Source organism: Elephas maximus, chromosome 3 (genome assembly GCF_024166365.1).
Source record: "Elephas maximus indicus isolate mEleMax1 chromosome 3, mEleMax1 primary haplotype, whole genome shotgun sequence".
NCBI lineage: Eukaryota > Metazoa > Chordata > Mammalia > Proboscidea > Elephantidae > Elephas > Elephas maximus.
In genome coordinates this window covers 4,685,522-4,707,118 of record NC_064821.1, presented here as the reverse complement: position 1 = coordinate 4,707,118, position 21,597 = coordinate 4,685,522, and the positions used below count along the sequence as shown (strand labels likewise).

At 42.2% G+C, this 21,597-nt stretch overlaps 2 protein-coding genes across 17 annotated transcripts in view; both read left to right on the top strand.

The window, feature by feature from the left end:
- LOC126071891 (zinc finger protein 555-like) overlaps positions 1-9,667 on the top strand; it is a 116,311-nt gene extending 106,644 nt beyond the window's left edge. For all 6 annotated transcript variants that reach the window (XM_049876323.1, XM_049876326.1, XM_049876324.1 and 3 more), the window contains exon 4: positions 287-9,667. In XM_049876323.1, the coding sequence (XP_049732280.1) occupies positions 287-1,613 (1,327 nt within the window). In that variant the 3' untranslated portion in view covers positions 1,614-9,667. The remainder of the gene's footprint in view (positions 1-286) is intronic.
- LOC126071887 (zinc finger protein 14-like) overlaps positions 1-21,597 on the top strand; it is a 68,902-nt gene that overhangs the window by 13,848 nt on the left and 33,457 nt on the right. For 5 of the 11 annotated variants that reach the window (XM_049876304.1, XM_049876300.1, XM_049876308.1 and 2 more), the window contains exon 1: positions 9,802-18,361. The exons of 5 other annotated variants lie outside the window; for them this stretch is intronic. In XM_049876304.1, coding sequence (XP_049732261.1) covers positions 18,359-18,361 — 3 coding nt within the window. In that variant the 5' untranslated portion in view covers positions 9,802-18,358. Of the gene's footprint in view, positions 1-9,794; positions 18,681-21,597 lie in introns of those variants that run through there. One more of the 11 variants, XM_049876298.1, reaches the window with a different exon arrangement.

Here is a 21,597-nt window from a genome sequence, read left to right as displayed (position 1 = left end):
CATTAAATGTGACTTAGACGTTGAGTGTTTGAAACATAGTTCTGTTGAAAACAATGATTAAAAAAACTTCATATAAGAAACACTGTTTTAAAAATGGAAGTGGTTGAGTCTTCTTTCAAAGCATTCAGCTTATTCCACTTTCAAACAATTCGCTTAGAATAGAAAATAGGGAAGGTCTCATTCATATTTACTACAAAAATGGTTATTATAGAATCCTGTGGGAATACTTCTTAACAAATGTTAATCATTAATAGATCATTAATAACATCCTTCTGTGTTTTAACAGAGATTATATGGTTGAGAGACTCTGTGAAAGTAATGGAGGTAATCAATGGGGAGAAACCTTCAGCCAGATTCCAAATCTTAATCTGTACATGGAAACAGCTACTAGAGTCAATCCAAATGAATGCACTGAGTGTGGAAAAGTCTTTATTTCTCGTTCATCATTTAAGAGACATGTTGCAAGTCACAATGGACAGAAACCATATCAATGTTTGGAATGTGGGAAAGGCTATTGTTATCCATCGGAACTAAAAAGGCATGTGGGAATTCACAGTGGAGAAAGACCTTATGTTTGTGAGTTATGCTGGAAAACCTTCTTTCATGTCCGATCCTATCAAAGGCATGAAATGGTTCATAGGAAAGAGAAACTATATGGATGTAAGCAGTGTGGAAGTACGTTCAGTTTTCTCGAATCCTTTCAAAGGCATGAAAGGACTCACAGTGAAGAGAAATTCAGTGAATGCAAGGAGTGTGGGAAGGTCTTTAAGTGGCCCTCATCTTTAACAAGACATATGAGAACGCACAGTCAAGATAAACCCTATGAATGTAAGCACTGTGGCAAAGCCTTCAAATGGCCTATATCTTTACAGACACATATGAGAACACACACCAAAGATGAATCTTACAAATGTAAGCGATGTGGGAAAGCTTTCATTTGGCCCATATCATTACATACACATAAGAAATCACACTGTGGAGAGAAATCCTATGAATGTAAACAATGTGAGAAAACTTTCAGTTCACCCATATACTTACAAAGACATATGAGAGTGCACACTGTAGAGAAACTTTATGAATGCAATCAGTGTGGGAAAACATTCCATTGGCAGTGTTCCTTACAGAGCCATTTGACAACACATTCTGGAGCCAAACCCTATGAATGTAAAAATTGTGGGAAAGCCTTCAGGTGGCGTATATCCTTACGAGAACATATGAGAAAGCATTCCGGCAAGATAGCTTATGAATGCAAGGAATGTGGGAAAGCATTCTCTTATCTCCAATCCCTTCGAAGCCATGAAAGGACTCACAGCCAAGAGAGACTCTATGAATGTAGGCAGTGTGGGAAAGGCTTCATTCAACCTTTCTACCTTCGACGACATGTGAGAATTCATACTGGCGAGAAACCTTATGAGTGTAAGGAATGTGGGAAAGCCTTTAAGAGTCCTTCATCTTTACCAACACATATGAGACTACACACTGGAGAGAGACCATATGAATGTAAGAAATGTGGGAAAGGTTTTAATTCTTCTTCTGCTTTAAAATATCACACGGGAACACATACAAGAGAGGAATATTATAAATGTATGATGGGAAAGTATCCTAAAAAGTAATTAATGTATCATGCTCTGTAAAATTCATGCCAGGATGAAAATCTTATAAAAATTGTAAATGTGTTATTGCCTTCATTAGTACCTCATCCTTAAAGTGGTTTGGTAGGTTGTGTATTTCTGCTTACTACTTTTCAGAAATAAATACTAAGGGAGAAATAATTTTGTAAGTACTCTTTTAACTATAGTATGTAAGTTTCGTCCAAACAAACTGTTATGGATTGAATTGTGTCCTCCAAAACTGTGTGTCACTGTGGCTAGGCCATGATTCCCAGTACTGTGTGGTTGCCTCCATTTTGTGACCGGAGGTAAATATCCTATGTGTTGTAAATGCTATTCTCTATTATGTTAATGAGACAGGATTAGAGGTAGTTACGTTAATGAGACAGGACAATCTACAGGGTTAGGTTATATCACAAGTCAGTCTCTTTTGAAATATAAAAGAGAGAACGCAGAGAGGAGAGGGACCTGATTGCCACCAAGCAAGAAGATCCAGGAGTAGAGCACATCCTTTGGACCTGGTGTCCATGCACTGAGAATCTCCTAGAACAGGGTTAAGATTGAGGTGAAAGGCATTCCCCAGAATTCACAGAGAAACCAAGCTTTCCCATGGAGCTGGTGCACTAAATTTGGACTTCCAGCCTCTTAAACTTTTAGACAATAAACTTCTGTTTGTTAAAGCCATCCACTTGGGATATTCTGTTGTAGCAGTACTAGATAACTAACATATAAACCCGTTGCCATCTTGTCAATTCTGACTCATAATGATCCTATAGGACAGAGTAGAACTGTCCCATAGGGGTTCCAAGTCTATAAATGTTTACAAAAGCAGAGTGCCACATCCTTCTGCCGTGTAGCAACTGGTGGGTTTGAACTGCCAACCTTTCAGTTAGCAGCCAAACATTTTAACAGTACGCCACCAGGGCTCCTCAAGTTTTGACAGGTAGTATTTTTTTTTTTTTTTACCTTTAGTAAGTAAAAGCTTTGTCTTTCTAGTTTGAAGTCAATAGACCCCTGAATATTTTGAGGTTCGTTTTTAATATGAGCATAGGCTTGCATTTTATGTAATTTTTTAAGTGTTTTGTAAGTAATGATTATTAGAATAATAACGGAATTTGTTGGGATTTTTTTAATTAGGTGTAGTGTGGTAGATAGGTGTGCATCAGCGCTGTATCCTTTTACCATACTTATTCAACCTGTATGCTGATTAGATAATCCAAGTAAGTGGACTATATGAAGAAGACATCAGGATTGGAAGAAGACTCGTTAACAACCTGTGTTATGCAGATGACAAACCTTGCTTACTGAAACTCAAGAGGACTTGAAGTACTTACTAATGAAGATCAAAGACCACAGCCTTCAGTATGGATTGCACTTTAACATAAAGAAAACAAAAATCCTCACAACTGGACCAATAAACAACATCTTGATAAACAGAAAAGACTGAAGTTGTCAGGGATTTCATTTTACTTGGACTCACAATCAATGCCCATTGGAGCAGCAGTCAAGAGATCAAACAACGTATTGCATTGGGGAAATCTGCAAAAATCTTTAAAGTGATAAAAGATGTCACTTTGAAGACTAAGATGCACCTGACCCAAGTCGTGGTGTTTTCAATCGCCTCATATACTTGATGATGCTGGATAATGAATAAGGAAGACTGATTAAGAATTGACAACTTTAAATTATGGTGTTGGCAAAGAATATTGAATATACCATGGACTGCCAGAAGAACAAACAAATCTGTCTTGGAAGAAGTATGGCCAAAATGCTTCTTTCAAACAAGGAAGGTGTGAATTCATCTCACATACTTGGGGCACTTTTTCAGGAGGGACCAATCTGTGGAGAAGAACATCATGCTTGCTAAAGTAGAGGGTCAGTGAAAAAGAGGAAGAGCCTCAACGCGGTGGTGTATCAACACAGCAGCTGCAGCAGTGGGCTCAAACATAGCAACAATTTTGACGATGGTGCAGGACCAGGCAGTGTTTCATTCTGTTGTACGTAGGGTCGTTATGAGTTGGAACTGACCTGACAGCACCTAACAACAACACCATACTACATTTCAGTGGCATTTCAGCAGGCATATGTCTTTAAGAGTCTTCACCATATGGTCTTCCAGGTGGTACTTCATTCCTTCAGCAGTGATTTATGATAATAGATTTTGAATGTTGTCCAACAGCACAGCTTATTATATACACAGTTACCAGGATTCTTATTGGGAGATGATCATATGAGCACGAACTGCCTAGCATGTACCAAAATTCCACACTCTCTCTAGGAAAGCTGGATTCATCATATTGTGTGCATAAATACTTCAGGCACAGTGAGTCACTTTAACATGCATAGTGGTTGAAACCATCCTGAAATCCAGGTTCTCATGCGATAACCAGTGGCCACCTTTGCCGGCAGGCCATTGTAAGCATAAGAAGTCCCATGTCTATGTTAATTCTTTCCTGCACACAACATAATGGAACTTTGTTACTAGAATTTATTAGAGAGCTTTACCATCAGCAAGTAAGACTCACCTACGGATCTCACTTCAGCGTGCACCAGCAGTAGGGGTATTGCTATACTGCTGCTGCTGCTTTTCTGAATAGGTCAATTCTAGCATCAGAATTTCTTTTTTCTTATTTATTGTGCATGAGGTGAAAAGACTTGAATCTTCCTTAACTGTCCTCAGCGTGGATGTACATGGGTTTGCTATGAGTCTGAACATTTTCCCTGGCACTTAACAAAAATAAGTGAGGTAAAAATTCTATTTTCGTTTTTTAAGTGCATTTTTATGTGCCATAAAGTTGGTTAAGAGTCATAGGGACCCTATATACAGTACAACGAAACAGTACTTGGTCATGCACCATCCTTACAGTCATTGCTATGTTGTAGCATTATTGTAGCCATTGTGTCAGTCTGGAAACCCTGGTGGTATAGTGGTTAAGAGCTTCGCTACTGACCAAAATGTCAGCAGTTCGAATCCATCAGGCGCTCCTTGGAAGTGCTATGTGGCAGTTCTACTCTATCCTATAGGCTCACTATGAGTCAGAATCGACTCAACAGCAATGGGCTTGGGTTTGCTTTTTTGGTATCAGTCCATTTCCTCGAGGGTCTTCCTCTTTTTTTGCTGACTCTACCAAGTGTCTTAGTGATCTAGTGCTGCTGTAACAGAAGTACCACAAGTGGATGGCTTTAACAAAGACAAATTTATTTTCTTACAGTCTAGTAGGTTAGAAGTCCAAATTCAAGGTGTCAGCTCCAGGGGAAGGCCTTCTCTGTTGGCTCTGGAGGAAGGTCCTTTTCATCAATCTTCTGGACTAAGAGCTCCACACATGAACCCCGGGCTCAAAGGACACACTCTGCTTCTGGCACTGCTTTCTTGGTGGTATGAGGTCCCCAACTCTCCATTTGCTTTCTTTTTCTTTTATCTCTTGTAAGATAAAAGGTGGTGCAGGCCACACCCCAGGGAAACTCCCTTTACATTGGATCAGGAATGTGACCTAAGCAAGAGTGTTACATCCCACCCTAATCCTCTAACCACAGCAAAGATTATGATTTATAACACGTAGGAAAATCATAAAATGGAGGACAGCCATGCAATACTGGGAATGATGGGATAACCATGTTGACATATATCTTGGGGGGACACAATTTTAATCCGTGACACCAACTGTGATGTCTTTCTTCAAGGACTAGTCCCTCCTTATGTTCAAAGTACATGAGACGGAGTCTAGCCATCCTCCCTACAAAAGAGAATTTCTCCCAAGACAGATTTGTTCGTTCTTCTGGCAATATGTGGTATATTCAGTATTCGTCGCCAACACCACAAATCAAAGGTGTCAGTTCTTCCATGTTCCTTATTCATTGTTCAACTTTCTCATGCATGAGGTGATTGAAAACACCATGGCTTGGGCCAGGGGCACCTTAGTCCTCAAGGTCACATCTTTGCTTTTCAACATTTTAAGGAGGCCTTTTGTAGCAGATTTGTCCAGTGCAATACGTTGTTTGCGTTCTTGACTGCTGCTTTAATGAGCGTTGATTGTGGATCCAAGTGAAATGAAATCTTTGACAAGTTCAATCTTTTCTCTGTTTATGATGATGTTGCTCATTGGTCCAGATGTGAGGATTTTTGTTTTCTTTATGTTGAGGTGTACTCCATACTGAAGGCTGTGGTCTTTGATCTTCATAAATAAGTCCCTCACATCCTTTTCTCTTTGAGCAAGCAAGATTGAGTCATCTGCACTTCCTCCAATCCTGATGCCATATGCTTCATATAGTACAGTTTCTGGGATTAGTTCCTGAGCATACAGTTTGAATAAGTATGATGAAATGATACAAACCTGACGCACACCTATCCTGACTTTAAACCATGCGGTATCCCCTTGTTCTGTCTGAACTGACTCTAAGTCCAGGTCCAGGTTCCTCATGAGCACAATTAAGTGTTAGGGAATTCCTGTCCTTTAAAATGTTATCCATAGTTTGTTAAGATCCACACAGTTGAATGCCTTTGCACAGTCAATAAAACATAGGTAAACATTTCTGGTATTCTCAGTTTTCAGCCCCAGTCCATCTGACACCAGTAATGATATCCCTTTTTCCACATCCTCTTCTGAGTTCAGCTTGAGTTCCCGGCAGTTCCCTGTTGATGTGCTGCTGCAACCATTTTTTAATTATCTTCAACTAAATTTTACTCGTGTGTGATATTAATGATATTGTTTGATAATTTCTGTATTCTCTTGGATCACCTTACTTTGGAATGGCACAAATATGAATCTCTTCCAGTCAGCCAGGTAGCTGTTTTTAAACTTTTTGGACACAGTCAAGTGAGCACGTCCAGTGTTGCATCTGTTTGTTGGAACGTCTCAACTGATATTCCATCAATTCCTGGAGGCATGTTTTTCACGAGTACCTTCAGTTCAGCTTGAATTTCTTCCTTAAATACCATCGGTTCGTGATTTTTGGTACAGTGTCTGTATATTCCTTCATCCCCTTTGGATGCTTCTTGCATCATTCAATATTTTCCCCATAGCATCCTTCAGTATTACAATTTGAAGGTTGAATTTTTTTCTCCCATTCTTTCAGCTTGAGAAATGCTGAGCGTGTTCTTTCCTTTTGGTTTTCTAACTCCAGGTGTTTGCACATTTCATTATTATACTTTGTTTTCTTGAGCCCTTTCAAATTTTCCGTTCAGCTTTCTAACTTCATCATTTCTTCCGTTTGCTTTAGCTCCTCTACATTCAAGAGCAAGTTTCAGATTCTCTTCTGACATCCATTTTGGTCTTTTCCTTTCCTTCCTGTGTTTTTAATGACTTTTTGCTTACTTCGTGTATGATGTCCTTGATGTTGATCCACAACTCCCTGGTCTTTGGTCATCAGTTTCTGAGTCATCCAATCTGTTTTTAAGATGGGCTGTAAATACAGGTAGGTATACACAGGTTCCTACCTTGGCTTCTTTGGACTTTTAATTTATTTCAGCTTGAACTTGAACTTGGATGTGAACAAATGGTGGCCTGTTCTACAGTCGGCCCCTGGCCTCTTCATCGTAGCTTTCCACAGATGTAGTTGATTTGATTCCTGTGTGTATTCCATCAGGTGAGGTCCACGTGTATAGTCACTGTATGTAGTTGAAAAAAGGTATTTGTAATGAAGAAGTCTTATAAAATTTTATCACGTGATCTCCGTTTCTGTCACCAACGTCATATTTTCGAACTGCCGATCCTTTGTTTGCAACTTTTGCATTCCAGCTATCAGGATGCACCTTGATTGCACGTTTGATTAATTTCAGAGTGCAGAAGTTGGCAAAAATCTTTTGATTTCTTCACCTTTGGCATTAGTGGTTGGTGCATAAGATACATACCTGTGTTAATTTGGCAAAAAACATACATAACCAAGGAAATATTTACCAATATCCATTTCAAAACTTTGTCTTCAAACATCACACCATCTAGGCTCATTTGTCTTAAATTTTAGACACCTCTGGTTAAATCACTGTTATGCATTGAATTGTGTCCCCAAAAACATGTGTCATCTTGGCTAGGCCATGGTTTCCAGTATTTTGTGGCTGTCCTCCATTTTGTAATCAGATGTAATCATCTTCCATATTCTGGTATGTTATAAACCCTGACCTCTGTGTGTTAATGAGGAAAGGTTATGTTAATAAGGCATGATTAGGGAGTGCATGGAATGCCCTTACTCAGCTTACAGGCCTGACCTGATGTTAGGGGAGTTTTCCCTGGAGTTTGGTCTGCATCACCTTTAATCTTAATAGAGATAAAAAGAAAGAGAAGCAAGCAGAGGGAGAGGGACCTCAGTACCAGCAAGAAAGAAGAGCAGGGAGCAGAGCACATCCTTTGAACCCATGGTCTCTTGCTAAGAACCTCTTAGACCTAAGGGAAGATTTGTTTCAAGACACATGGAGGTCTCCAAGGGTCCCTGGCCCACAGATGTTTAAAGGAGACAAGGAGCATCCCCCAAACCAATAAGAGAAACCCTTCGTCTAGAACTTGTGCCCTGAATTTGGACTTCTGACCACCTAAACTTTGTTAAATTTGTGTTTGCTAAAGCCATCCACTTCTGCTATTTTTCTTATGGCAGCACAAGGTAACTAAGTCACTAATTTGCTACGGTTAGGTCCAACGAATATAGGAGTTGTTGTTAGGTGTCATTGAGTCAGTTCCGACTCACAGCGACTGTAATGGTTAAAGTTGTGTGTCAAATTGACTGGGCCATGACTCTCAGTGATTTGATAGCGGTATCATAGTGTGATCACTTCCATGAAGAGATTTGGTATAATGTGATCGCCTCCATGATGGGATCTGCTGTGAGTAGCCAGTCAGTTAAAAGAGTATTTCCTTGGGAGTGTGGCCTGCATTGAATAGAAGTGAATATTCTGGCAAGGCTTGTGGGGTTTTGCTCATTCTGGATCCTGCATCTGGCTCCTGTTCATCCAATCTCTAGTTCTTGGGACTTGACCTAGCAGCTTACCTACGGTCTTGCCTGCCGATCTTTGGGATTCATTGATCTTCACAGCCTGTGAACAAGAGCCCTGCTTTCCGACCTGCTGATCTTGGGGTCGTCATCCCCTGTGGCTATGTACATCTGGAGAGGCCTCTTTCCTTACCCACGGTCTTGGAACGTTCCAGTAGCTACAACTGCATGAGCCATTTCCTTGATACAAATTTCTCTCTATATATACCTGTTGGAAACTCTGGTGGTGTAGCGGGTAGGAGCTATGGCTGCTAACCAAAAGATATGCAGTTCAAATCCACCAGGTGTTCCTTGGAAACCATATGGGGCAGTTGTACTCGCTGTGAGTTGGAATCTACTTGACGGCAATGGGTTTTGGTTTGGATATATATTTACACACTTCACTGGTTTTGTTTGTCTAGAGAAGCCAGCCTGAGACAGCGACCTTACGTATGACAAAAGAAACACTGCCTGGTCCTACGTCATCTTCAAATATTGCTATGCTTGAGCCATCATTGCAGTCACTGTATGGGTCCGTCTTGTTGAGGGTCTTTTTTTCGTTAACCCTCTGCTTTACCAAGCATGATATCCTTCTCCAGGGACAGATCCCTCCTGATAACACGTCCCCTGTCTTTGCCTTAAGGAGCATTTTCACTGTACTTCTTCTAAGACAGACTTGTTCATTCTTCTGACAGTCCATGGTATATTTAATATTCTTCACCAATACCATAAGTACAAGGTGTCAATTCTTCTGTGTTCCTTATTCAATGTCCAGCTTTCTCATGCATATGAGGGGATTGAAAATATCATGGCTTGGGCCATATGCACCTTAGTCATCAAAGTGACATCTTTGCTTTTTAACACTTTAAAGAGGTCTTTTGCAGCAGATTTGCCCAATGGGATGCGTCATTTGATTTCTTGGCTCTGGCTTCTATGGGTGTTGATCGTGGGTCCAAGTAAGATGAAATCCTTGAAAACTTCAGTCTTTGTATGTTTATGATGATGTTGCTTATTGCTCCATTTGTGAGGATTTTTGTTTTCTTTATGTTCAGGTGCAATCCATACTTAAAGCAGTAGTCTGTCTTTTTTTTTTTTTTTTTTTTAACAATACTGTGTTTTTGTATGGTATACACACAGGAAATTAGGTTACCATTTGACAATTTCTATACAGATTGTTCAGTGATATTAGTTACATTTTTTTTACAATGTATTTACATTCTTTATAATTGCATTCTGGTTGTTCTGTTTCCAGTCTTCTAGTTTCCCTGCCTCACCCCTTATCTTTCTGAGAATCTTTGCTTCAGAGTAATTGTTGACCTCTTTTTTCCCCCTGAAACCAGTAGTCTTTGATCTTCATTGTTAAGTGCTTCAAGTCCTCTTTGCTTTCGGCAAGTAAGGTTGTGTCATCTCCATATCATAGGTTGTTAATGAGTCTTCCTCCAATCCTGAAGCCCCGTTTTTCTTTATATAGTCTAGCTTCTTGAATTATTTGCTCAGCATACAGATTGAATAAGTATGATGAAAAGATAGAATTCCTACGCACACCTTTCCCGAATTAAACCATGTAGTATACCCTTGCTCCGTACAACTTAGTGGCTCTTGGTCTGTGTACAGTTTTTGCATGAGCACAATTAAGTGGTTGGAAGGTCAATTTTGCTATTCTTAATTACTTTTTATTTGTGCATTTATTCTTAGCATTAACGTCAAGTCATGGTTTCCTTGCAGAAATATATAAAACTGAAGGTTAGTTTTGTTTTTGTCGTTAGCTGTCAAGTTGATTCCAACTCTTAGCAACTTCATGTACAACATGATGAAACACAGCCCAGTCCTGCGCCATCCTCATGATTGTTGCTGTGTTTGAGTCCATTGTTGCAGCCACTGTGCCATTCTATCTCCTTGAGGGTCTTCCTTTTGTTCACTGATCCTCTGCTTTACCAAGCATGATGTCCTTCTCCAGCGACTGGTCCTTCATGATAACATCAAAAGTACGTGAGACAAAATCTGGCCATCCTCACTTCCGGGAAGCACTATGGCTGCACTTCTTCAAGACAGACTAGTTTGTTCTTTTGGCAATCCACTGTAAGGTTCCTTTAGATAACGATACATAATTGCTGTTGTTGTTAGGTACTGTTGAGTTGGTTCCGACTCACAACAACCCTGTGTACAACAGAACAAAATACTGCCCAGTCCTGCATCATCTCCACGATCAATTTTATGCTTGAGCTTATTGTTGCAGCCACTGTATCAATCCCTCTCATTGAGGGTCTTCCTCTTTTTCCCTGACCCTCTACTTTACCAAGCATGATGTTCTCCAGTAACTGATCCCTCCTGATAACGTGTTCCAAGTATGTGAGACAAAGTCTTACCCTCCTCGCTTTGAAGGAACAGTCTGGCTGTACTTCTTCCAAGACACATTTGTTCATTCTTTGGTAGCCCATGGTATATTCAGTGTTCTTTGCCAGCACCATAGTTCAGAGGCATCCATTCTTTGGTCTTCCTTTTCATTGTCTACCTTTCACATGCGTATGAGGTGACTGAAAACACCATGGCTTGGGCCAGGTGCACCTGAGACCTTAAAGTAACAGCTTTGCTTCTTAACACTTTAAAGAGGTCTTTTGCAACAGATTTGTCCAATGCAATGTGTCCTTTGATTTCTTGACTGCTGCTTCCATCGGTGTTGATTGTGGATCGAAGTAAAATTAAATCCTTGACAACCTCAGTCTTTTCTCCGTTTATCATGATGTTGCCTATTGGTCCAGTTGTGAGGATTTTTGTTTTCTTTATGATGAGGTGTAATCCATGCTGAACACTGTAGTCTTTGATCTTCCTTAGTAAGTGCTTCAAGTCCTCTTCATTTTCAGCGAGCAAGTCTGTGTCAGTTGCATAACACAGATTGTTAAAACGTCTTCCTCCAATCCTGATGGCCCAATCATCTTCTTATAGTCCAGCTTCTCAGATTATTGTTCAGCATTCAGATTGAATAAGTGTATAGTAAAAGGATACAACCCTGATGCATACATTTCCTGACTTTTAGACCACGCAGTATCCCCTTCTTCTGTTCAAATGACTTCCTCTTGATCTAAGTAAAGGTTCCACATGAGCACAATTAAATGTTCTGGAATTTCCATTCTTCACAATGTTATCAAATATTATGATCCACACAGTTGAATGCTTTTGCATCGTCAATAAAACACAGGAAAACAGCTTTCTAGTATTCTGTGCTTTCAGCTAGCATCCATCTGACATCAGCAATGACATCCTCCTCTGAATCCAGCTTGAATTTCTGGAAGTTCCCTGTCGATGTACCGCTGCATCGCTTCTGAATGATTTTCAGCATAATTTTGCATGTGATATTAATGATATTTGTTGATAATTTCCACATCCAGTTGGATCACCCTTTTTTTTGGAATGGGCATATATATGGATCTCTTCCAGTTGGTTGGCGAGGTAGCTGTCTTCAGATTTCCTGGCATAGACAAGTGAGCACTTGCAGCACTGCATCCATTTGTTTAGATACCTCAATTGGTATTCCGTCAATTCCTGGAGCCTTGTGTTTCACCGGTGCCTTCAGTGCAGCTTGGATTTCTTCCGTCAGTACCATGGGTTCTTGCTCATATGCTACCTCCTGAAACGGTTGAACGTCAACCAGTTCTTTTTGGTACAGTCACTGTGTGTATTCCTCCCATCTTCCCTTGATGCTTCTGTGTAGTATTTTCCCCATAGAATCTTTCACTATTGCAACTCGAGGCTTGAATTCTCTCTTCAGTTCTTTCAGCTTGAGAAATGCTGAGCGTGTTCTTCCCTTTTGGTTTTCTATCTCCAGCTCTCTGCACATCTCATTATAATACTTTGTTTTCTGAGCTGTCCTTTGAAATCTCTGTTCAGCTCTTTTACTTCATCATTTCTTCTGTTCATTTTAGCTACTTGATGTTCAGGAGCAACTCTCAGAATCTCTTCTGACATACATTTTAGACTTTTCTTCCTGTCTTTTTAATGACCTCTTGCTTTCTTCTTGTAGGATGTCCTGGATGTCTTTCCGCAACTCATCTGGTGTTCAGTCATTAGTGTTCAATGCATCAAATCTATTCTTGAGATGGTCTCTAAATTCAGGTGGGATATACTCAAGATTGTACTTTAGCTCTTGTAAACTTGTTCTATTTTTCTTCAGCTTCAACTTAAACTCGCATATGAGCAATTGATGGTCTGTTCTGCAGTGGGCCCCTGGCCTTCTTCTGACTGATGATATTGAGCTTTTCCATCCTTCCACAGATGTAGTCGATTTGATTCTTGTGTATTCCACCCAACGAGGTCCATGTGTATGTTGTTGTTAGGTGCCCTCGAGTTGGTTCCAACTCATAGTGACCCTGTGCACAACAGAATGAAACGCTGCCCTGTCCTGAGCCATCCTTACGATCGCTGAGCTCATTGTTGGCAGCCACTGTGTCAATCCACCTCGTTGAGGGTCTCCCTCTCTTCTGCTGACCTTGTACTCTGCCAAGCATGATGTCCTTCTCCAGGGACTGATCCCTCCTGACAACATGTCCAAAGTATGTGAGACGCAGTCTTGCCATCCTTCTAAGGAGCATTCTGGTTGTACTTCTTCTAAGACAGATTTGTTCGTTCTTTTGGCAGTCCATGGTATATTCATTATTCTTCGCCAACACCACAATTCAAAGGCGTCAGTTCTTCTTGGGTCTGCCTTATTCATGGTCCAGCTTTCACGTGCATATGATGCGACTTAAAATACCATGGGTTGGGTCAGGCGCACCTTAGTCTTCAAGGTGACATCTTTGCTCTTCAACACTTTGAAGAGGCCCGTTGCAGAAAATGTACCCAGTGCAGTGCGTCTTCTGATTTCTTGACTGCTGTTTCCATGGCTGTTGATTGTGGGTCCAAATAAAATGAAATCCTTGACAACTTCAATCTTTTCTCCATTTATCATGATGTTCTTCACTGGTCCAGTTGTGAGGATTTTTGTTTTCTTTATGTTGAGGTGTAATCCATACTGAAGGCTGTGGTCTTTGATCTTCATTAGTAAGTGCCTCAAGTCCTCTTCACTTTCAGCAAGCAAGGTTGTGCCATCTGCATAACCTAAGTTGTTAATTAATCTTCCTCCAATCCTCATGCTCCGTTCTTCACATAGTCCAGTTTCTCAGATTATTTGCTCAGCAAACAGATTGAATAGGTATGGTGAAAGAATACAACCCTGACACACACCTTTCCTGACTTTAAACCAATCAGTATCCCCTTGTTCTGTCCGAACAACCACCTCTTGATCTATGTAAAGGTTCCTCATGAGCACAATCAAGTGTTCTGGAATTCCCATTCTTCGCAGTATTATCCATAGTTTGTTATGATCCACACAGTCAAATGCCTTTGCATAATCAATAAAAAAAAAAAATTACACAGGTAAAAATCCTTCTGGTATTCTCTGCTTTCAGCCAGGATCCATATGACATCAGCAATGATATCCTTGGTTCCACATCCTCTTCTGAAACCAGCCTGAATTTCTGGCAGTTTGCTGTCGATATACTGCTGCAGCCGTTTTTGAATGATCTTCAGCAGAATTTTGCTTGCGTGTGGTATTAATGATATTGTTCTATAATTTCCACATTTGGTTGAATCACCTTTCTTGGGAATAGGCATAAATATGGATCTCTTCCAGTCAGTTGGCCAGGAAGCTGTCTTCCATATTTCTTGGCATAGATGAGTGAGCACCTCCAGCGCTGCATCTGTTTGTTGAAATATCTCAGTTGATATTCCATCAATTCCTGGAGCCTTGTTTTTCGCCAATGCCTTCAGAGCAGCTTGGACTTCTTCCTTCAGTACCATCGGTTCCTGATCATATGCCACCTCTTGAAATGGTTGAATGTCGACTAATTCTTTTTGACTCTGTGTACTCTTCACGTCTTCTTTTGATGCTTCCTACGTCGTTTAAAAGTTACCCGATAGAATCTGTCATTATATCAACTTGAGGCTTGAATATTGTCTTCAGTTCTTTCAGCTTCAGAAATGCCGAGCGTGTTCTTTCCTTTTGGTTTTCCATCTCCAGCTCTTTGCACATGTCATTATACTTTGTCTTCTCGAGCTGCCCTTTGAAATATTCTGTTCAGTTCTTTTAGTTCATCAATTCTTCCTTTTGCTTTAGCTGCTCGACGTTCGAAAGCAAGTTTCAGAGTCTCCTCGGACATCCATCTTGGTCTTTTCTTTCTCTCTTATCTTTTCAGTGACCTCTTGCTTTCTTCATGGATGATGTCCTTGATGTCATTCCATAACTCGTCGGGTCTTCAGTCACTAGTGTTCAATATGTCAAATCTATCCTTGAGATGGTCTCTAAATTCATGTGGTATATATTCAAGGTCATATTTTGTCTTTCGTGGACTTGCTCTGATTGTCTTCAGTTTCAGCTAGAGCATGCATATGAACAATTGATGGTCTATTCCACGGTCGGCCCCTGGCCTTCTTCTGACTGATGTTACTGAGCTTTTCCATTGTCTCTTTCCACAGATGTAGTCAATTTGATTTCTGTGTGTTCCATCTGGCGAGGTCTGTGTGTATAGTTGCCGTTTATGTTGGTGAAAGAAGGTGTTTGCAATGAAGAAGTCATTGGTCTTGCAAAATTTTATCATTCGATCTCTGGTATTGTTTCTATCACTGAGGCCATATTTTCCAACTACTGATCCTTCTTCTTTGTTTCCAACTTTCGCATTCCAAACTCCAATAGTTATCAGTGCCTCTTGATTGCATGTTCGATGAATTTCAGACTGCAGTAGCTGATAAAAATCTTCTATTTCTTCATCTTTGGCCCTAGTGGTTGGTGCATAAATTTGAATAATAGTTGTATTAACTGGTCTTCCTTGTAGGCATATAGATATTATCCTATCACTGACAGCATCGTATTTCAGGGTAGATCTTGAAACATTCCTTTTGATGATGAATACAAAACCATTTCTCTTTGAGGTGTCATTTCCAGCATAGTAGACTATATGATTGTGTGATTCAAAATGGCCAATACCAGTCCAGTTCAGCTCACTCATGCCTAGGATATCGATGTTTATGCATTCCATTTCATTTTTGGACTATTTCCAATTTTCCTAGATTCATACTTCATACATTCCAGGTTCTGATTATTAATGGATGTTTGCAGCTGTTTCTTCTCATTTTGAGTCGTGCCACATCAGCAAATGTAGGTCCCGAAAGCTTGACTCCATCCACGTTATTAAGGTCAACTCTACTTTGAGGAGGCAGGTCTTCCCCAGTTGTTTTTTGAGTGCCTTCCAACCTGGGGGGCTCATCTTCTGGCACTGTATCAGACAATGTTCTGTCGCTATTTATAAGGTTTTCACAGGCTAATTCTTTTCAGAAGTAGACCACCATTCCCTTCTTCCTAGTCTTTCTTAGTCTGGAAGCTCAGCTGAAATCTGTCCGCCATAGGCAATCCTGCTGGTATCTGAATATCAGTGTCATAGCTTCCAGCGTCACAGCAGTATGCCAGCCCCCACAGTATGACAAAATGACAGACACTTTGGGGTTTCAGTTCACTAATGCCTAGAATATTGATGTTTATGTGTTCTGTTTTTTTGATGATTTCCAGTTTTCCTAGATTCATACTTCATACATTCCTCATTTCGATTAATGGATGTTTGCAGTTGTTTCTCGTCATTTTGGATCGTGCCACATCAGGAAATGGAGGTCCAGAAAGCTTGACTGCGTCTGTATCATTACGGTTGACTCTACTTAGAGGAGGCATCTCTTTCCCAGTCATTTTTTGAGTGCCTTTCAATCTTAGGGGTTCATCTTCCAGCATTATATCGCACAGTGTTACACAGCTATTCATAAAATTTTTCACTGGTTCTTTTTTTTCCAACGTGGACCACGAGGTCCTTCTTCCTAGTCTGTCTTAGTTGAATCCTGTCCACCATGGTTGACCCTGCTGGTATTTGAATATGGGTGGCATAAAAACCCACTGCTGTCGAGTCGATTCCGACTCAGAGTGATCCTGCAGGACAGAGTAGAACTGCCCCATAGGGTTTCCAAGGAGCGCCTGGCGGATTCAAACTGTCGACCCTTTGGTTAGCAGCCGTCGCCCTTAACCACTACGACTGGTGGCATAGCATGCAGCAAAACGCAATGGGGTATTTCTGTTCTGTCATATGGTGTCACAGTGAGTTGAAATCGCCTTGATAGCATCTAATAACAGTCAGTAGTGATAAATCTATGTCAGACTTTTACAACTAGCAGTTCTGTCTTTGTTGTTAGGGAAAAGGTTATTATAAATAGACATTTAGTATTTTCTTAATGAATCCCTTGAAACATCTTGAACTCTGTCTTGCATGTGATTCCCCATTTTGGAGGCTGCTGAATTGGATCCCTTATTGGTGTGTGTCATCCTGCTCTGTCGTTCAGTTACTGTAGAATAATGGGATTCTTACTCCAATTTCCCACAATCAGTATCAAGCCCAGTTTCCGAAAGCCACGTCATATCCAGGACGTGTTTATTAAGTGCAAGAATATGAGTAGTTAACAGAATTACAAACTCATTTCCAGAAGTCTGAGCCCTTCAGGGTCAAGATAAAGTCAGGATCTGGAAAGCTGTGGGGCACCTCATTGGTTATGTTAAAAAAATCAAGGCACAAAGAAAGTATATAGGGTTTATTCGATCAGTTAGTGTATATGTATACAGGGATGCCAGGTTTTGTTTCTAAGAATACAAAAAGCTCAACGCAGGCTGGTAGCAATGAAGTTTGTAAGAAGAGAAGGAAATAGAAAATCATTCACTGAATTTGACACGACTGATTTGACTGACCCGTTTCTGAGATCACCTGGCATCAGGTACTAGGTGGCCTCTGGCCTGGCAGGGTGGGAGTGATGGATGAAGTGGTGGGAAGTGAGGGTAGGGGCCCTACTAATTTGCACACCTTCTCAGGTGTAGTCTGGAGCTTTTAAAATAATAAAAGCACCTCAACTGCTCAGGGAATTCCAAAGGTCTAGAATTGTCTTCTTAGGAGACAAAGGCAAAGACTAATTTACTGTTTTGTGAAATTAAATTTTTATACAAAGTAGATTTTAAACAAGTTTATGGATAGCATGTTTTCCCAGAAAGTGGGTTTGCGAAGGCTTGATCACTGGGTCTGTCCGGCTTATTAATAGTAACGTTGATCTTACTGCTGTGTAGTTTCCGTATATCCTCATCTGAGGATTCGATATTTATTTACAAATATTAGAGAGTGTATTTTGGAGGCAGACCCTTCATCACACGCGGTGCCCTCACTGTGGAGTGTGTGTTCCCAGCAGGACGCAGGTCCCTGGGTGGCCCCGCAGCCCTGCCCGAGCCCCGGACCCGGGGGACGCTTCCGCGCGCTCGCCCCACTTGCTCTGGCCGGGGTCGGTCTCCTGAACGCCCAGTCTGGGGTTCCCTGCCGCACCAGAAGCCCCGCGTCCGGGGAGGAGACGCCGGTGTCGGTCCCGGGCGGAGCGCGCGTGTCAGAGGCGGACGTCAGGGGAGCCGGGCGGGGCGGAAGCCGGGTCAGCTCAGCGGAGCGTCCACGGACGCCGCACGTCACTCCCCGACACGGGGTGGGGGGGGGTCACAGCCGCTTTGTCCAATCAGGAGCGCCCGGGCGGCCTGGCAAACTCTCCAATCAGGGCCCGGGGTGGGCCGGCGCGCCGCAGCCCCGCTCGGACGTCATCGTTCTGCGCGGTCGCGGCGCGAACGTTTGGGAGGTGCGCCGCTGGGTTCCTGGTGTCCGGTTCCCGCGGAGAGGACCCCGGAGGGTTTCACGAGCCCAGAGATGGTGAGCGCGGAGCAGGGTCTCCCGAGACGGGGCGAGGGGAAGGGCCTGTTGGAAACTTGCCATGAGTGCGGCCCCGGCCTTCCGCCTACACCCGGGTCTCCGGCCCCGAGCCCGCGAACGGGCGGCTGGGCCCTCGGCATTCCCGCATGGGGCGCCACACTGCGCCGGCAGCCGGGACCCGGGCGTCCTGTCCGTCCCTGCTCCCGACGACCGAGCCCGGAGCCCCGAGTCCCGCACACACTGAGCGGAGGGTTCGACTCGTTAAGGGGATGCTCGTGGGGTGTGCTCCCGGGACCCCTTCTCCACAGAGCCAAAAGCGGTGAGCCGGTCAGGATGGGCTTTGGATGCCCCAGGGGATCTGAGACTTCCAGATGTCTGGGCAGCAGGTTTCTAAATCCACGGCCCTGTTTAGTCCTCCGAGCTCTGGGGCTGGTATTAATTTGCAAATACCAGATCCCTCCCGGAATTCTCAAACGCCAGCTCTCTTTCTCCTCCAGGTCACGGCATAATTACCAACTATCTGTGAACAAGCTGTAAGACTTATCTGTTCATTATTTTTACTAGGATTAAGGGATAGTTGTTATGAAAAGATTTGTTTCCTGTTACGTGAACATTTTACGTTTCAGTGCCTAGGGATAACTCCAGACATTCACAGCTGCCGTTCCTCTTGGAGAATCTAGTGAACATCGGCCCCTGGGTTATCAGTTTCCAGCGAATCCTTACCTCAGGTGGGGAGCGGGGGGATCTCCTGATAAAGCCTTTGTGGAGATTTTCTTCCCCAGCCCCAGTTTTCAACCCTTGGAGACTCATTAATCTTTAGGTGACAGAATGCTGTAAACTAAGGGAAAATATGAAAATTATCCCTGCCCTCCGGGTCTCACAAAGCAGTGATGGAAGAAATACTAACCCCAAAGATAGGGTAAACCATACCTGAAAAGCAGCGTGCACTTCAGACACAGAGCGGGGCGCTGTCCAGTATTGGTTGGAGTCTGGTCAGAAACAGCTCAAGGTGCGGGCTGGAGAGGGGATGTGCATGTGGTAGGGTGTCCTAACGTGGGTCCTGACTTGGAGTAAGACACTGCCTTCCAGTTCTCAGCACTGCCCCTTCCTGTTTGTTATCTAAAAAGACTTGTTTGTAATTTGAGCTTCAGTTTGTCAGTAAAGGTAAAATACATTCAGTTGCTAGAGCTTGAAACAAAAGATAAAATATTTCTAAAGTGACAAGAAAGGGGTGAATTTCAGGGGAAAAAATTAGAATTTTCCAGTCTTAAGTTTTTTTTTTTTTTTTAATTCTTCCTACCTTTTTTCCCCCAGGAGGATGTGTACTAAGCTTCTCAGGTCTGTTGCTTTCTTTCTGTGATAACAAATGGAATTCCAGGGTTTAGCCCTGAGAGGGTGCTGCTGGGCAGGAGAGTCACGGAGAAAAATAGAACATCCTCTTTCCCTAAAATTGCAGAAAGAGCAGTACCTTCCTACGAGGTAGAAGATTGTAGATAGATTGTTGATTTACAAAGATCCACCCAGACATCCTGTTCTCCTCTGTAGGGTGGAGAATTTCGGACAGTTGACAATTTTGCTCTGCCTTCTGTATCTGGATTTTGGAGATTATTGCTAAATCCTATAATAAAAACCAAAACAAACCCATTGCCATTGAGTCAAACTGGACTCCTACTGACCCTATTAAGACAGAGTAGAACTACCCAGTAAGGGTAAGGTTTCCAAGGAGCAGCTGGTGGATTTGAACTGTTGACCTTTTGGTTAGCAGCTGAACTCTTTTTTTTTTTTTGATTTTTTGATTTGTACTTTACACAAAGGTTTACAGAACCTACAGCTTCTCATTAAACAGTACATATATTGTTTTCTGACATTGGTTGCCAACCGCACAACATCTCAACACTCTCTCTTTCTCGAATTTGGGTTCCCTATTAATTTTTTTTTTTTTTTTTTTTATTACCAGCATTCCTGTCCCCGCCTGCCTTCTAGCCCTTGCCCCTGGGCTGGTGTGTTCCTTTAGTCTTGTTTTATCGGCCTGTCTAATCTTTGGCTGACGGGTGAACCTCAAGAGTGACTTCATTCCTGAGCTAAAATGGTGTACAGGGCCATATTCTCATGGTTTCCCCGTTCTCTGTCAGGTCAGTTATTCTGGTCTTTTTTTGTGAGTTAGGGTTTTGTTCTACATTTTTCTCAGGTCTGTCAGGGACTATCTGTTAGTAGAAGTTTTAACCGCTACGGCACTAGGGTTCCAGATTTACAAGATGCTTTCTTTTTTTTTTTTAAAAAAATAATTTTTATTCTGCTTTAAGTGAAAGTTTACAAGTCAAGTCAGTCTGTCACATATAAGTTTATGTACGCCTTACTCCATATTCCCACTTACTTTTCCCCTAATCAGTCAACCCGCTCCCTCCTTCCAGTCTCTCCTTTCGTGACGGTTTTGCCAGTTTCTAACCCTCTCTACCCTCCCGTCTCCCCTCCAGACAGGAGATGCCAGCACAGTCTCAAGTGTTCACCTGATACAAGTAGCTCACTCTTCGTCAGCATCTCTATCCAACCCATTGTCCAGTCCCTTCCATGTCTGATGAGTTGTCTTCGGGAATGGTTCCTGTCCTGGGCCAACAGAAGGTTTGGGGACCATGACAACCGGATTCTTCTAGTCTCAGTCAGACCATGAAGTCTGGTCTTTTTCTGAGAATTTGGGGTCTGCATCCCGCTGTTCTCGAGCTCCCTCAGGGGTTCTCTGTTGTGCTCCCTGTCAGGGCAGTCATCAGTTGTGGCCGGGCACCATCTAGTTCTTCTGGTCTCAGGATGATGTAAGTCTCTGGTTCACGTGGCCCTTTCTGTCTCTTGGGCTCATAGTTATCGTGTGACCTTGGTGTTCTTCATTCTCCTTTGATCCAGGTGGGTTGAGACCGATTGATGCATCTTAGATGGCTGCTTGTTAGCATTTAAGACCCCAGACACGACACTTCTAAGCGGGATGCAGAATGTTTTCATAATAGAATTATTTTGCCAATTGACTTAGAAGTCCCTGTAAGCCATAGTCCCCAAACTCCCACCCTTGCTTTGCTGAACTTTGAAGCATTCATTTTATCCCGGAACCTTTTTTGGTTTTGGTCCAGTCCAGTTGAGCTGACCTTCCTTGTATTGAGTATTGTCCTTCCCATCACCTAAAGTAGTTCTTATCTACTAACTAATCAGTGAATAACCCTCTCCCACCCTTCCTCCCTCCCCCCCGTAAC